At 28.4% G+C, this 16,625-nt stretch overlaps 2 protein-coding genes across 2 annotated transcripts; one reads left to right on the plus strand and one right to left on the minus strand.

The window, feature by feature from the left end:
- Positions 1 to 249: 249 nt before the first annotated feature.
- Positions 250 to 969, minus strand: LOC130955450 (uncharacterized). Its single transcript, XM_057882298.1, has 2 exons — positions 948 to 969; positions 250 to 806 (listed from the first exon to the last, which is right to left on the minus strand). Exons 1-2 carry the CDS (start codon positions 967 to 969, stop codon positions 250 to 252), a joined length of 579 nt encoding a protein of 192 aa, XP_057738281.1.
- A 7,926-nt stretch (positions 970 to 8,895) lies between these two features.
- On the plus strand, positions 8,896 to 14,523 carry LOC130955757 (uncharacterized). The gene is made up of 18 exons (XM_057882714.1): positions 8,896 to 9,255; positions 9,830 to 9,949; positions 10,038 to 10,166; positions 10,269 to 10,331; positions 10,453 to 10,560; positions 11,083 to 11,160; positions 11,675 to 11,767; positions 11,892 to 11,978; positions 12,155 to 12,256; positions 12,339 to 12,458; positions 12,571 to 12,633; positions 12,852 to 12,991; positions 13,325 to 13,409; positions 13,533 to 13,591; positions 13,695 to 13,740; positions 13,845 to 13,936; positions 14,050 to 14,119; positions 14,205 to 14,523. The coding sequence occupies exons 1-18, from the start codon at positions 9,025 to 9,027 to the stop codon at positions 14,274 to 14,276; spliced, it is 1,758 nt and encodes a 585-aa protein (XP_057738697.1). The 5' UTR covers positions 8,896 to 9,024; the 3' UTR covers positions 14,277 to 14,523.
- Positions 14,524 to 16,625: the final 2,102 nt, after the last annotated feature.

Here is a 16,625-nt window from a genome sequence, read left to right on the forward strand (position 1 = left end):
TCTATGTTTCTCAGTAACATCAAAGGAGCACCTTTTTTACCTTCAATATATGAGGTGGCAATCCATCCGTAAAGATTGAGTTAAGATATTCTTGTTGATACAGATTATTTGTATCTCCTTCTACTTCATCAAAAGATGCTAAAATTCGTTCATCTCCCGAAAATTAGTTGATGATTATATCATTTAGCTGTTGTATATCATGATTTTTTTGGGTGTCAATATCGCTCTCTCCACCATGTAAAATGCATCCTACTCATGAGATTGCAAATTTGAAAAAGTTTCTTCTATTAATTTGTGTAATGATGCCTCACCTTTTCTTGGTATTGCCATGTGTGCTTCTATGTGTACCAAGTCCTCATATATGGTACGCTCAATCCCATCCCCCATTCGCATGAGATACTCCGCAAAATTATGATCATTAAGAGATTGCATATTTTGTCGCAATTGAAGAATTTTGGTTGATGCCCACAAATGTGATTTAACAATAGAAGCATAAATCATTTGCAACTTACTTCCTTTCGGCACAACAGGTAATACTTGGCGAAAATTCCCACCCATAACCATCACCTTTCCTCCAAATGGATTATTGTTTTCTAATATGCCTCGCAATGTGCGGTTTAATGATTTCATTGTCTCTTTATTAGCCATTGGTGCTTCATCCCAAATTATCGCTGTCATCTGCCTAATCAGTTTTGCGATATCAGATTGTTTACTTATATTGCACATGGATGATGGCTCTGCATTGATTGGGATCTTAAATCTAGAATGAGCTGTTCGACCACCAAGCAGTAAAGTTGCAGTTATTCCTGAGGATGCAGTTACCAAGACAATATGTCATCTACTTTGTAAGTCTGCAACTATAGTTCTGTAAAAAAATGTTTTACCTGCTCCTCCTGGTCCATCAACAAGAATGCTCCAGCCTCCAGACAACTGTATTCATAATGCACCTGAAAGCTGCAGACTGGTCATGATTCAATTCTTCTATAGAACACAGGTCTTCTTGAGGAATTTTGATGGACATTTCTTCTTGAATAATTCTAAGCATGAAGTTGTTATTGTCGTTGTCCGAGTTTAGAGCTTGTAAATCGTATTGTGTAATATATTTTTCCATGATGTAGGAGGATGTCATTTAAATTCCTAAGCAAATGATTTGTCAACCCATTGCATGTTGTAGTGCTTGTTGATGCGTAATCATCCACCATACAGAAAAGAAACTCGTCCCACAGACTTCTTACATCGGTTGGCTCACAAAAAATTAGGATAGTGGCAAACAACCTTCTTAAAGCACATGGCATTCTTAAAATGGATGCCGCAACCAAACATAATCTTATACTACTATTACTTTCCAATAGTCCTCGATGCTGAGCGAATTATTTAAAAGACGAATATTGGACATTATTCACTGTTAGCAAATCATCCCAACTAATTTGGCCTCTTACATTTGACAACAGAATACACAAATAGAATTTTTCACCTTTTGTTTGCGAAACGATATAGATCCGACCGATAGCTCTCTTTTATGACTTACGTCGACGCCATTCTTTTTTCTTGCTAATTAAAAAATTCTAAAGTGAATAATATTATTCACTATTATTTTAAAATAATGATATAAATTTATTAGAGTATTCTTAGTATTGAAGATATTAAATAGTGTTAATAGTGTTATTATTAAAGATAACTATTTAAACATAAATTAAATTAAAAATATAATTTATTAATAATATTAAAAATAATATTATTAATAGATTAACAATATCATTAATATTAATAATAATTTAACAAATTACTATTTAAAATATCATTATTATTAATAGTATTTAACAATATTATAAAAAGATAATATTATTAAAATATCCTATGAAATTAAGATATTAATAATAGTGTTAATAGTATTTGATGATAATTTTGATGATATTAATTTATTAAATACTATTATTATTAATACTATTTAACAAATTACTATTTAAATTATTAATAAATAGTATTAAAATAGTGTTATAGTATTTGATGATAATTTTGAATAATTTATCTTTTATAAATATATTAACTAAGAATATCTTTTAATAATATATTAATAAGATATTAATAATAGTGTTAATAGTATAAGATAATTTTGATGATATTAATTTATTAAATATTATTATTATTAATACTATTTAACAAATTACTATTTAAATTATTAATAAATAGTATTAAAATAGTATTAAAAATAATATTAACACTATTATTATTTAAAATAGTATTAATAGTATTTAAATAGTATAAAAGTAATGTTTAAAATGATAAATAATATATTAATAAAATTTATTTTAATAGTATTAAGAATAGTTTAAATAATATATTAAAATGATATATTAAATAATAGTGAATAATAGTATTTAAAGTTTTAAAGTGAATAATATCTATAACAATATATAATGACAATACATAGGTTTAATGTTTAAAATTATTTTCTAATTTTGCCCTTTTTAATAATTTATTCCACTATATGTCAGTTATTCCACGTTAAAAGACTTTCACTATCTCATCTTCTTTCTTATAGTCTTATCACATATATTTACGCTTTCTCTTATCTTATTAATTCACATCTATAAAAGTTCTATAATTATATCTTTCCTTTCTTACTATTTATCATTTCAGATTATTATTACTGCATAATAGAATTTTTTTTCTTTTTTATTCATCTTCTCTTGCATCCTTTTCACTTCACTTAAATATAACGTAAAACATAATATAATTTGCTTTCTATCGTTAAAAAAGTATAAAACTATGCTTATATAATTATTTTGATTAATTACAGTGACAACCATATCAATAAAAAATTTATGTAAAAGTCATCGACCGCAACATTATGTGAGGTGACGAAAACAAAACATGAGATAAGAACAGAGTCGGTAACACTTAGTCAGGAGGCGTGTCCGTTACAGATACAGAGTATTAGATGAAGAAAACAAATTGATACATCTAAATGTTCCAACTAATATGACAACCTAATTAACAGATATCACAAATATATCCATAAAGAACAAAAGTAAAATAGTTTAAATAGGACATTTTTTTTAAATAAATGCACAAAGAATAATTTTTTCTTTAAATTATTATTATTATTATTATTATTATTATTATTATAATAATAATAATAATAATAATAATAATAATAATAATAATGTACTCTTGGTATCTATACAATATGTAAGGATAATTGGTGTCTAGATTTAAGTTTCAATATTACTACTAAAGAAATGTTTATTATTAAAAAAATTTTCGTAAATAAAAAAATTTACCCATTTTTTGATAGTAATCTCATTAAGATTTTTTTATTTAATATAAATTATTGTTGCAGATTTTTTTATTTGGATATATTTTTAAAGAATAAAAATAAAATAGTTCAATAGGGATAATTTTTCAAAAAATAAATTTACACAGAATAATTTTTCTTTTATCATACTCTTCTAATATACCTTAGGTACCCACATAATATATAATGTCAATTGGTGTCTAAATTTAAGTTTTAATATTACCCTTAATAAGAGAAGTTTATTATTAAAAAAATTTCTCCCATGCATTTGTTAGTTACGTTGAATAAAAAAAACTTTTACATATTTTCACAGCAACTTTATCAAGAGTTTTCTATTGGATGTAAATTATTCATGCGGATTTTTTTATTATGAATATATTTTTAAAAGAATAAAAATAAAATAGTTTAATAGGACAATATTTTTTAAAAAAAATTTATCAATTATATCAATATATCAGAATTTATTTTATATATAATATTCATTCATCTGAATTCATTCACGGAGTACCTTATAAAAATTATATTTAAATAACTTCTTTTTATATTATAATCATTTAATATTTTGGAATTCAAAATTTTGTATTTTTATTTTTATTCAAGGTTTATTTTTATGTTTTATTTTAGTTATGTTAATAAAAAAGTATTAACATTAGTTTTAATATTTAACTTTTAAGATAAATAAAAAGATAGAACTTTTTTATAAATTAAATAATTAAAAAACTATTTATTATAGAAGAATTTAAATCTATTTTTTGACTATAAGAATATATATATAATTCGCTTTTGAATGTAATAAAAAATAAATATATATTTATTTAATTTTTTAAATTTTATATTAATTATTAAAATCATGATATAATGGATGTATTTCTAAAAAGATTCAATGACTTCATAACTTTTTTTTGTTGGTAAGAAATATGATTCAATAATTATAGAGTCTAATTTAAACAATTATAGATAAGTAACATAAGTAATAAAAAATAGAAATAAAATTTAACTTTTTTGTTAATGAGTACAAAAATAAATATAATAAAATAAATCACTGTTATCATACATAATGACATAAAATTTAACATTATCTTTTTGTAGAGTTATCTATTTTTTTAATTTTTATCCTTATTTTTGTACTTTATTTTAATTTTATTAAACCAAAAAATACTAATGTCATTTAACTTTAATTTTCAACTTTTATCATAAATAAAAATATATGATTTTGTATGTATTAGATAATAAAAAAATTCATAATAAAAGAAAAGTTAAATTTACTTATTTGTTATATTTATTGAAGCGTAGATTTTTTTAACTTTTATTTTTAGAGTAGTATTTCCTTCTGAATGTAATAATTATAAATTAATATATATTGGTAACTAATTGTGATGGAAGAAAAGTTAGAAAGAGAATAAAAAACAGAGAAAACAAGCTAATATAAGAGTGGTGATGAGGCATTTGTAGATAGATAATAATAAAAAAAATAAAAATAAAAATTTCTAAAAGAATAATAAAATTAAGGATAATTTAAAATGTTGAATATAAAATTATAAGAAATAAAATTTTTTAATCTATTAAAATTATGTGAGAGAAAAAGTTATTTAAATATAATTTTTTATATTTGTTTCAAATTAAATATAATTGAGAAATAAATAAATTTACAAATATTTATAAATTTTTATCTTTATTGTCACACATAGTAACAACATAATGATTTTAGTATTATACTAATTAATTTAAATTCAATTTTCTATATATTAAAAAATTAAATAACTAATAAATTTGTTTATTTTTTATTTAATTATTCTATACAAAATTTTTGAATGCTTGTTATCTTAAATTTCTTTTTTAAAATGATAAAATATGACTTAACAAGTAAGTATGAAAAATAAGTATTTATATAATAGTTATACATCTAGATATCTAAATCAAACAAGAAAATAATTCTTTTAACAAATCTTTAACAACTCAAAAGTTAACAAAATGAATATGTATGGAGCAAAGTGATAAACAAAAATGAGAGCTGCGATAATGGTAATATGGTATGGTGGTAACTCACTGCTATTGGGATTAATAGAAGAAGAAAATAAAAAAAAAAAGAATAAAACAAGGCAACATAATAGTGACGATGAGACAATAATAGTTATATATGTAAAAAAATAATAAAAAAATAATAATATATAATATGATAAGATGATATAATCAAAATAAAAATTAATAATTTTAAAATAATAATAAAATTAAAGATAATTAAAGATGTTCAATATAAGATTAAATAAATATTTTTTATTTATTAGAATTATGTATAAAAAAAAGAGTGTTTTGAATATGAATATAAATTTTTAAATTTATTTCAAATTAAATAAGATTAAAAAAATAAATTTAATATATAAATAAATAATTTGTAAATAATATTAGTAAATTTTTATCTTGATTTTGTTATACATAATAATAATATAATTTTTTTAAATTTATTTATTTTATACTTTAAACATATATTAAATAACTTAAAATATTTTATCTTTTCATAATTTACTTTTTAATAATTGATATTAAATTTATAATTTTAAAAATAAAAATATAAAAATATTTTTTAATTCAATAAAAAAGTGGCTCAACAGATACCTATTGAACTGCTAATAAATAGAAATTTAGTATCCAATATCCAATATATATGATGGGAATAGAAAAGTTTAGTATTCAAATTCTTTTTTCTATTTTACCCCTGTTCCTTTTTAGTAAAAACAATGGCTTTATTCCACGGAACTTAACAACTGATTTTCTATACCAATAGGAATATATAATGGGATACTGAAGTTTGATATCAATTCTCTCTTCTTATTTTATCCGTATTTTCTTTTTACTAAAAAAAATAGCTTTAATATCTTATTTAATATTTTATCCATGTTTCTTTTTTACTAAAAAATGGCTTTAATATTTTATCCATGTTTCTTTCTTCTTATTTCAATAAAAAACTGTTAATACGTAATTAATTATTTTTTTAATAAAAAATAATAGCTTTACTCCAGAACAGCATTTAAACTTGATTCACACAAAAAATTAGTATCCAACTCTTTTATCATTGTTTTAAATTAAATAATATTAAAAATAAACAAATAAACTTTTATAATAAATAATTATTTTATAATATTTTTATCTTAATTTGATTACACATAATAACATCATAATATTTTTAATATTTTATTTAATTTAAATTTATAAATTTTATACCTTTTAAAAGTTAAATAACTTATTAAATTTTTATATTATTTTATTAAATTTATAATTTTAAAAAATATAAAAATTAATTTTTTAAAAATTAAACAAGTAACCAACAAAACTTAAAAATTGATTTCAATTAAAAAACTGTTTACTACGTACTGAATAATAAAATTGGGAGATATCAATAGTATTGAATTAAAATTGGAGAGTTCCAACAGAATTGTCATCATTGAACTAAAACTGAAGAATACCAACACAATTAAAATAAAACTAAAAAATATCAATAGGATTGAACTGAAATTGAAAAATAATGCTGTCATTGATAGAGTGGAGAGGAGAGTTATGATGTTGGAAGTGTAATTGATGCCGAATACAGCATCAACCCACAGCTCATGATCATCGTTTGGCATGATGAGAACGTTCCCCACCACATCCTGCACCTAGGCCATCGGTTGCGGAAGGCCGCGTAATTCTGATATGATGAATCTTACATGCGACGGAACGATATTGGAAGATATCACATAGAAAACTTCATTCAGGTCATAGCTTGGTCCGTATATTTCTTACCGGTCAGCCATTCGTGGTTCTTGAAGAGAATATCATGTTTGATGATTTGATGAATCAGAATATTTGTTGAGTTATTACACTTTATATATTATGTATTTTTTATGTACTCCCATTAAAAAAATATAATAAATAAGTTTATATTTACCATTGTTAAAAAAAAAATCTAGATAATAATTATGAACTCAATAAAAAAAATTTGAGAAGGTAAACAAAGTAAACTAAAACCATAAAATTAAAATAAAAAATCCACCAATTATACTAAAGAATTCACTGAGAAAAATTTGACTGTCACTAACCTTCGGTGAGCGAAACGAGCACGACGAGCAGCAGCGAGGAAAGCCGAGAAGGTGTCGCCGCGAGCTATTCGAACTTGGCAAAGAGGGAAATTTTAAAACAAATGGCAAAAAAATGATGGTTCAAAGAAGAAGGACTTAATACCAATGTATTATATTGAATTCAGTGTTTAACAAAAAAATAGAGATAAAATAAAAAGAAGAAATTAAATTTTTTATTTTCATTATATATTGGTATAATTCATTATATATTGGTATAGATTTGACTAAAGAGTACATTTTTATATGTAATTTTTTTAAAGATAAACAATATACATCAAAATATGTAAACTATGTGTTGTAAATTTAATTATTCCAATGACTTTAGTTAATACTGATTTATTTTTCTTAATAATTTAAATACTATTGTATTTTCAGTCCATTAAAATAACTATAAATAAAATAATTATATTATACACTATTAGTTATTGTACTATAATTATATATTGATCATGTACTATTATTGTATTACGGGTTATTATAGATGAAAAATACTAATAAAAAATAATAAATAATTAATATTTTGTTGACGTAATATTATTTATATCATAATACTTTTTAAAAGATATCATAAAAAATTAAAAATAAAAATATAATTAATAAATTTAAGCTTAAAATATTATTTATATTAAGTAGAGTTTTTTTTTATTAAAAGCGAATCAGTTTTTAAATTTGGTCAATAAATCTATTTTTTAATAAAAAAGAAATAGGAATAAAAGAAAAAGAAAGAATTGGATATTAAATTTTTGTATTCCTATTATAGATTAATATAGATTATAGATTGGTATAAATATATCTAATTACATAGTATATTGAGTGATTAACAAAGTTAATGAAATAAAAATTTCACAAAATTATAGTTTTTATATAAATTTGTGGTATCTTTTAATATAAATAATTAATATTTTTTTTACGTGAGAAAAACTAATATGTTGATAATATAAGAACGCAAACAAGTTTCATAAAATCATAATTATTTCTTTTAAAAGTTTAGACGTTATAAGGCTAAATTTTTTTATATGAAAAAAATATTAGTATTTTTTTTGTTGAAAATAGAATTATTTAGTATAATTATAAGTAGGTGGATTTGTTAGGTGGAGATTGAACTCATAGGATGCATCCTCGCAACATGCTGTTGGACACTTGCTCTCTCTCTTTTATTTTTTTTTTAGTCTTACTTATAAAATTAATAATAAAAGATTATACTTTACTTTTTCAATTGTTAAAAAAAATTGAGAAGATCTATTTCCACTAGAAAACTAACTATTAAACCAACATTGACATTATAAAGTCTATGACTTGGGTGTTTTTTTTCGAAATTAGATAATTGGGCTAATGTCGGGGTCTCATTCTAGGCCTGTTAGGTTGGGGGATTCTAAATCGGGCTGATATATTAATAAGTCAAAGCCCAAACGGACCAAAGTAATAACACGTGGCTGGCCCAAATAAATTATGAAGATTGTTCGATAACCCACCTTCCCCCTCTGTGACTCTCTCCTCTTTCCTTTCATCTATTCAATCCCTCTTCTTCTGATTCTTCATCTTCATCGCCACACACTCACTCATAAGTCATAACTGTTAATCCCTCCGTCACTTTCCGTCCAAAACCCCGCAACCATGGCTGCGGAGACTCTTCCGTACCAGAACGGCGAAGTTGTTTCTAACCGAGATCTGGCTGCCAACTCCACCACCACTTCCTCCGCCGCCGCCAAGAAGTCGCGTGAGAGCGAGCGCCGTCGCCGTCGCCGCAAGCAGAAGAAGAACAACAAGGCATCTCAGGAACCTGACCATGAAGATAAAACCGCAGAAGAGAGCGACGGTGCTAAGGAGAACACTGATCCGAAGCAGGTTCATATCATTCTTCTAATAAAGTTTCTTTTAAATCGGTTTGGGGTTTATAATATTAGGTATGAAATTGGTGCTGGCTTCGTTATCGAAAAGGAAAAAAAATAGGATAGGAGCTAAGTGAATCGACTCTTAATGTTCCTGTGCTTTTTGTTCGAACAATATCGTAGTTAGGGTTTTCGAAGCTGAACAGAGCTTCTCGTTTTGCATTTTAGCGTTTTTGAGTTAGAGAGAAGCTCTCGAGCTTCGCTTGGTGAAAGAGGACTGGAGGGAAAAGAAAGGAAATGAGCTATGTAGTTGGACTACACCCTGGTCTATGATAATGAATTCTTTCCATTCTCTTCTCTCTATTGCACTGGTTATTCTTTCATTGAAAAACATAATCTGTTGCAGTTGAAGTAAATTAACTGAGCTAATGCTGTTTAGTGTTGCGGAAATATTTTAGGTGATTAGATTAGATAATTTCTCGTTCTAGATTGTTATTTTCTTTCTTAGAACACAGAAGGTTGAAAATAGCTGAGCTATAGATTTAAAATGATGCACATAGATTGATTTTATTATTTCTCTTAAACTCTAGGTGGTTGAGCAAGTTGAAATTGAGTATGTGCCGGAGAAGGCAGAGCTAGATGAAGGCATGGATGAAGAATTTAGAAAGATCTTTGAGAAATTCAGTTTCAGTGACGTCACTGGTTCGGAGGTATGATATAGGTTACAGGTCTCAACTTATTCTTCTCTGGCATCTTTTTTACCTGATTTTGACAAAAGATTTACTATTATACCTCTAGGATACCGATAAGAAGGATGAGGCAGCAGAAAATGCTGCTGCAAATAAGAAGGCCGATTCTGATTCTGACGAGGAAGAAAACGATGATGATCAGAAAGAGAAAGGCGGTGTGTCAAACAAGAAGAAAAAGGTCTAGCAATTCGTGATATGTTTATTTTTATTTTTTGTTCATCCAATTTTACTATTACCTTCCCGTGTGTGACTTCTCCAAAAATGTTGATTTTATGTCCAGCTTCAAAGGAGGATGAAAATTGCTGAACTGAAACAGATTTGCTCAAGGCCTGATGTTGTTGAGGTAGGAATATTTTGTTTATTAGTTTTGACTTTTGAGTTGTTGGGCCTCCCCCCTTCTCAACTATATTTAGTATAATGGCCATTATATTTAGTTGAACAATTTTTTTTTTATAATTTTTTAGGTGTGGGATGCTACTGCAGCAGACCCAAAGTTGCTGGTGTTCCTGAAATCTTATAGGAATACTGTTCCTGTACCTAGGCATTGGTGTCAGAAGAGAAAATTCTTGCAGGTTAGTCAGCATTAATACTTAAAAGTTAAAGATGCAAGCATATATGATGGTTGGTGTATGCATGAGGGATGTTGGGATAGGGTGAGGAAGATAAAGTCGATAAGGTTTCTCTTATATGTATGTATGTGATGCTTGCAGGGGAGCGGCTGTGGCAATCATGAATCCTGGACTTGTAGGTGTTTGGCAATGGGCATCCATGAGTCATTTCTCTTTTATTATCTGTTAGATATAAGGGAATATGTAACTCATATCATAATCATAATCATCACCATTATAATTTATATATTGGGATCTATGATCATATGGCGTTTTTGCATAATCCTATTGGGCATTTGTGATGACAAAGTTGCTAATAGTTCTGCTTTGAATTTTCAGATGCCCTTCCATTGTGCTTAGTGCCCGGGCTGAATTCCTCTTATCTTCAATTTTTATATCATTAATATTAGCAACATAACTATATAATCCATGACCACATTAATTACTTATGTCTCATCACAGTTTGTGTGATTGTCTTCTTGTCAGGGGAAACGAGGTATTGAGAAACAACCCTTTCAGCTTCCTGACTTCATTGCTGCCACTGGAATTGAGAAAATCAGACAGGTAGTATGATCTTTTGTAAAATAATTCTTCTGCCTTCATATGTTAATATGTTATGACTTCGTTCAAGTGAATTTCCTAGAGAAAAAATTCTGCTTTATTTGCAAATTGGCTTCTTGAAACTTAGCTTATTACTCTTTAAAGCTTTTGTGTCTACTGCGGAATATTAATATTTGTTTCTCAGTATCTATTAATTGGGGGGAAGCGCTTCTGTCTCTATGAATTTTCTTAGACTTTATATTTGATGGGTTGGTGGTGGTTTGAGTAAGATTCATGCAATTCACTTGAGTTTTGGTAGACTTTGGCTCATTTCAAGTATTGATTAGATAATATTGCGATGGTGGAATAGCCTTGCATCTTGCCTTTTCTCCTAACACTTATCTTTTGATTTTTCTATTCCTTTGAACTCAACATTCCGTAACATGGAATACTTTCTATATACCTATGTCTTTTAATTAATTTCTACATTTTGTAGTTGCTATTTACATATCAAACTGTCTAATATTGTCCCACACAGGCTTATATCGAGAAAGAGGACAGCAAAAAGTTGAAACAAAAGCAAAGGGAGCGCATGCAACCAAAAATGGGGAAAATGGACATAGACTATCAGGTTCCATCTGATTTTGCATTTTTCTTACCATTCTGCATTGCTTGAATACTGCTCTCAGTTTTCTAATTATTCTGATTTCACTATTTTTATCCTTTCTCATGGATTTGTTTTCTTTTGTTGCTAGGTTCTTCATGATGCGTTTTTTAAATACCAAACAAAGCCAAAGCTGACATCGCTTGGGGACCTATATCACGAAGGAAAAGAATTTGAGGTATAATCCATGTTGAGGTGTTGCCGGACGATAAATGCACAGATCGCTTTTTTGCTTGTATCTTTGGGAAATCCGTGTGCACAAATATCATGCAGGGGAATTTAAGTATTTTGTGAATCTATATGTGTGTGTGCATAGAAAGAACTGCATCTTACATAATGATGTTTGATATACAGGTAAAACTGAGGGAGATGAAACCTGGCATGTTATCACATGAATTGAAAGAAGCTCTTGGTATGCCTGAGGGAGCTCCTCCTCCCTGGCTTATAAATATGCAGGTAATATTACAGTGCACTGAATTGTTCTCGTATATTTTTCATGGTTGTTAGCCCTTTGATTACATTAATTTTGTTCTTTCAGCGATATGGTCCACCACCATCTTATCCTCATTTGAAGATACCTGGATTGAATGCTCCCATCCCTCCTGGTGCTAGCTTTGGTTATCATCCTGGTGGCTGGGGCAAACCTCCTGTTGATGAAGTATTTATATTTTTTTTCCCTTCCTTTACTTCTCTCTCCAAATATTTCCAAAATGGGACTGCTCCCGTCCCTTTTGTCTCGCTGACCAGTTTACCTGTCTTCTTCTTAACAGTATGGACGTCCACTATATGGAGATGTATTCGGAGTTCAACAACAAGAACAACCTAACTATGAGGTTGGCTTAATCAGTGCTAATACTGTGTTTGTAGTTGTTTTTGATATCTTATTCTTTTTCAAGTTTTAAGATGGCAAAACTTGTGGAGAGCATGTTTTTGGGCAAGAAATAAATATTTGTTAGTTTGGAAAGCCATACTGGAGCAACTGATCAACTAAATATAGTTATTTATTTCATTGTGGTATTCCAATTTGTATTTAAGTGTGTCCATAATGCAGGAAGAGCCAGTTGATAAGACCAAACACTGGGGTGACTTAGAGGAGGAGGAAGAAGAGGAAGAGGAGGAGGAAGAAGAAGAGGAAGAAATGGAGGAAGAGGACCTTGAAGCTGGTATTCAGTCAGTTGATAGTCTGTCCAGGTATTTTTACTTCACCATTTTTAGTTGTGTTCATATATCATGGAGGTTTAGATGAAGGGTTTTGTAGTAATCTTATTGATGAAACGCACTAACTTTTCTTTTGCTATTGTTGTTATTATTATTTGTTGATGTACAATTGATGTTGATTGTTGAATGACCTATTCACTGCCAGGACTGTTAATTATTGTCCTTAAACTGCATGAATTGTTAACTATTCTGCAAGTTATGCTGTTTCCTGCTTATGATCTCTTCTCACAATTGATGGTTGTCCTTGATCTGGTATGATTGGTAAACTAATTTCTTTCCCTTTTTTCTTTGTTTTTTCCACCTTAGCACTCCTACTGGAGTTGAGACACCTGCAGCTATTGACCTTCGGAAGCCACAACCTAAAAAGGAGCCTGAGAGGCCTCTATATCAAGTGAGTATTAATCTCTATTTTTCCTTTTCTTTTCTTTCCTTCCTCCTTTTTTTTTAATTTAAAAAAATACAGCTTTGACTTCTGTTTTGACTAGATAATATCATTATATTTTTTTCAATGAAGGTACTTGAAGAGAAGGAAGAAAGAATTGCCCCTGGAACATTGCTTGGAACGACACACACGTATGCAATGCTTGCACTTTTTTTAAATAGTATTTGATTGCTTTTTTATTTTTTCTCTATTTGTGTTTATTGGCTGAGTGCTGATGATCCATTCTCTCCTCAGTTACGTGGTTGGCACTGGCGCACAGGACAAATCGGGAGCCAAAAGGGTAAACGTTTCCTCCATTTTTGTTTGAGGGGATGGGGGTGGGGTTAGTCACATGACGATGGAAGAGCAGTGTTTTTCATTCTTTTTGCCTTCTGAACTTTTCAGGTTGATTTGCTCAAGGGTCAGAAGTCGGACAAAGTGGATGTCACCTTACTCCCGGAAGAGCTGGAATCGCTGGATAATGTCTTGTCTACGAAGTATGTCTTTTTTTTCCAATTTATTTTTTGGTGTCTTAATTTTTCTGGCTATGTTAACTTTTTTATGTCAAAGTGGCAAGGTGTGATTTATTACTAATATTGGAACTATACAGGTATGAAGAAGCAAGGGAAGAAGAGAGGGCACGTAGTCAGCGTGAAGATTTCAGTGACATGGTTGCAGAGGTATGTAACTTTCAGCCTTCAAAATCATACTTTTGCAACTTATGATATTGTGACATGTATTAATCGTTGCTGTCATTTGTTGCAGAACGAAAAGAAAAGGAAAAGAAAGATGCAGGAAAAGGAGGGCAAGTCAAAGAAGAAGGACTTCAAGTTTTAGAGTGGTCCATTTCTGTTTCTTTTGTAAGCTCTACTCGTGCAATCTTTTTTTTTTTTTTGGAAGAAGAAAAATGTATCAGAGAATCCTATTAGTTAAGGAATAGAGAATTTGTTGTTTGAGCTGCGGTTTAACGCATATGTATCTCAACCATTGCCACCAATGTTTTGGATAGGAATCTCATCTATACAACTATGTAATGCAATACGCAATGAAAAACCTATGCATAAACGTAGCAGTAGTTGCTTAAGCTGATTTTAGTACATGAAAAACCTATGCATGTTAATTAGCAGGTGACAACTCAGCTGAAGTCTATTTCACATGAAGTTGATATATGAGAGTCGTTAGATGAAAATTTAGTCAAATCATCTAACGGCTTTCAGGTATCAACTTCACGTGAAGTCGACTGCACCTGAGTTTTCACCTAATTAGTATTATGTGCATGTTTATTTGACCAAGATTCTTACAACTAGCTTAGAGTTACGTCTTATGAAAAAATAGAACTTAGTATTGCATCTGGCATAATAAGTTGAAACCATATGGTTGGTTTTGCAAATTTCATTAGCACCTTTAACATTTCCTGGATTACACGGCAGGAACTGGGGGCTAAATGGTTCTCGACTTTTTGGTTTTTGTTTCTCGTTTCCTCGCAAAATGTCGGAATTTATTAAAAACAAATTTCAAATTATTCTACACAGGATAAATCAAGTACGTTTTCGTTATTTCATTCTTGAACGAAATTTGTTCATTTAGAACTGTATATAGGGGTGAAGACAACTTGTCTCCACTTTCAGTCTACGTAGTTGAATTATCATATTCTTGTCTTATCAAATGCAAGGCTTTTATTGGTTTCGGCTTTTGAGAATTTGTGGTTATTTCGCGGATCACCATTCCTTATCACTTGATGCACAAAATGTTGAATATCTCAAGGTCAGAAACCCACTATTCAAGGCTTAATGTCATAATGTTCTCGATATGTATAATTTGGGTCTAGCCACACATATTTGATAGCATTATTTGCCCCATTGTGTGTGGTACCTATGAATTGGAACATTCGCAAATTGCCGTTATGTTATCTTCCAGAAACATCGATCGTTATGCTACAAATGCATGCACTGTCTCCTATTTCTATTCACTTATAATATCAATTCGATATAGTATTTGATTCTCTAAAAAATTACCCGAAATTTTGAATTTCGAAAATGACAGCAATCAAGTAACACTTAATTTTAATACCACAGCTGAAAAAAAATAGAAAAATACAAGATTGATATACGTATTTCCTTGATCATTATTACTTGAGAAGTTGAGATCAAGTACAGATCCTCACATATATATGTCATTGTTAGCGCGTAACTTTCATTGGTTTGTACTTGGTGTCTCATCATTACATCACTTTCATGATCTAATAAAAAACACATCACAAATAAATAATTAATTAGCATATATGCTTGTCTACATTCAACAGGGAATTTATAAAGTTGCGTCCACATTCCGTTAATTTAATTATTTATTTTTAACAACCATCTATAGCATGATCTTTCACATCATTAAAATAAATAAATAAATAAATAAAATTTTAAAAAAATCTTTCATAAGTTAATAGCAAAATACCACGTGGTAGCATAACACTTGCGAAAGCAAAGAATAGTGTTATAGAAATGAAACTTCATCACACCGCATTAGTAGTCAACAGCAACCGATAATACGTAAGCATTAAGCTACAAATTTTCACCAAATAAAAATAATAGGAACAGTAATATAAAGTATTGGGGAAATGGCAAATTAAGTCACTTAACCTTAGCCAATAAGATAAGCAAAAGAATATAAAAATTAACATCGCAATCTATGTTACAACCTGAAAGCATCAATGGCTCAAATGGGTCCATCAACATCAAGTGGCCCAAAAGCCCGTGATGCTGCTCAGCACGTGTCGTAAACCTTAGTGATAGCAAATACAACGATTGATTCGAGTGTCTAATGTTTGATTATGAAAACCAAATTGAAACCACGTGGTTGATGGCTCCACATGTTACACCAAGAGCCACCAAAGCATGGGCTTCAGAATATATTATTTTGATCCTCATCAATAATTTTTATAAGCTAGGGCTATATTATTATTTTAACGTTAGCTCCCATAATTAAGAACACTTGTTTAATTTGAGTCATAAATATAAAAGAATTTTATTAATTAACTAAATTTTTTAAAATATTTATGATATAAAAGATTTTAGCATAAGTAGTTTTAAAATACTAAAAATATATTAAAAATTAATTATTTATATATAAGTACATATATTATTTTAACATGCATCTATAATAATATTGTAGTAATAACATAAGTGGCATCTT

This window comes from Arachis stenosperma, chromosome 10, assembly GCF_014773155.1.
Source record: "Arachis stenosperma cultivar V10309 chromosome 10, arast.V10309.gnm1.PFL2, whole genome shotgun sequence".
Lineage (NCBI taxonomy): Eukaryota > Viridiplantae > Streptophyta > Magnoliopsida > Fabales > Fabaceae > Arachis > Arachis stenosperma.

Excerpts from the sequence above, each read along its gene's own strand:
- LOC130955450 (XM_057882298.1), bottom strand. The coding sequence starts at position 969 with ATGACCAGTCTGCAGCTTTCAG. Across the intron at positions 807-947 it reads GACCAGTCTGCAGCTTTCAG|GAATAACTGCAACTTTACTG; the intron begins GTGCATTATGAA and ends CTGCATCCTCAG.
- LOC130955757 (XM_057882714.1), top strand. The coding sequence starts at position 9,025 with ATGGCTGCGGAGACTCTTCCGTACCAGAACGGCGAAGTTGTTTCTAAC. Across the intron at positions 11,161-11,674 it reads GAATTGAGAAAATCAGACAG|GCTTATATCGAGAAAGAGGA; the intron begins GTAGTATGATCT and ends TGTCCCACACAG. Across the intron at positions 13,592-13,694 it reads TTGCTTGGAACGACACACAC|TTACGTGGTTGGCACTGGCG; the intron begins GTATGCAATGCT and ends TTCTCTCCTCAG.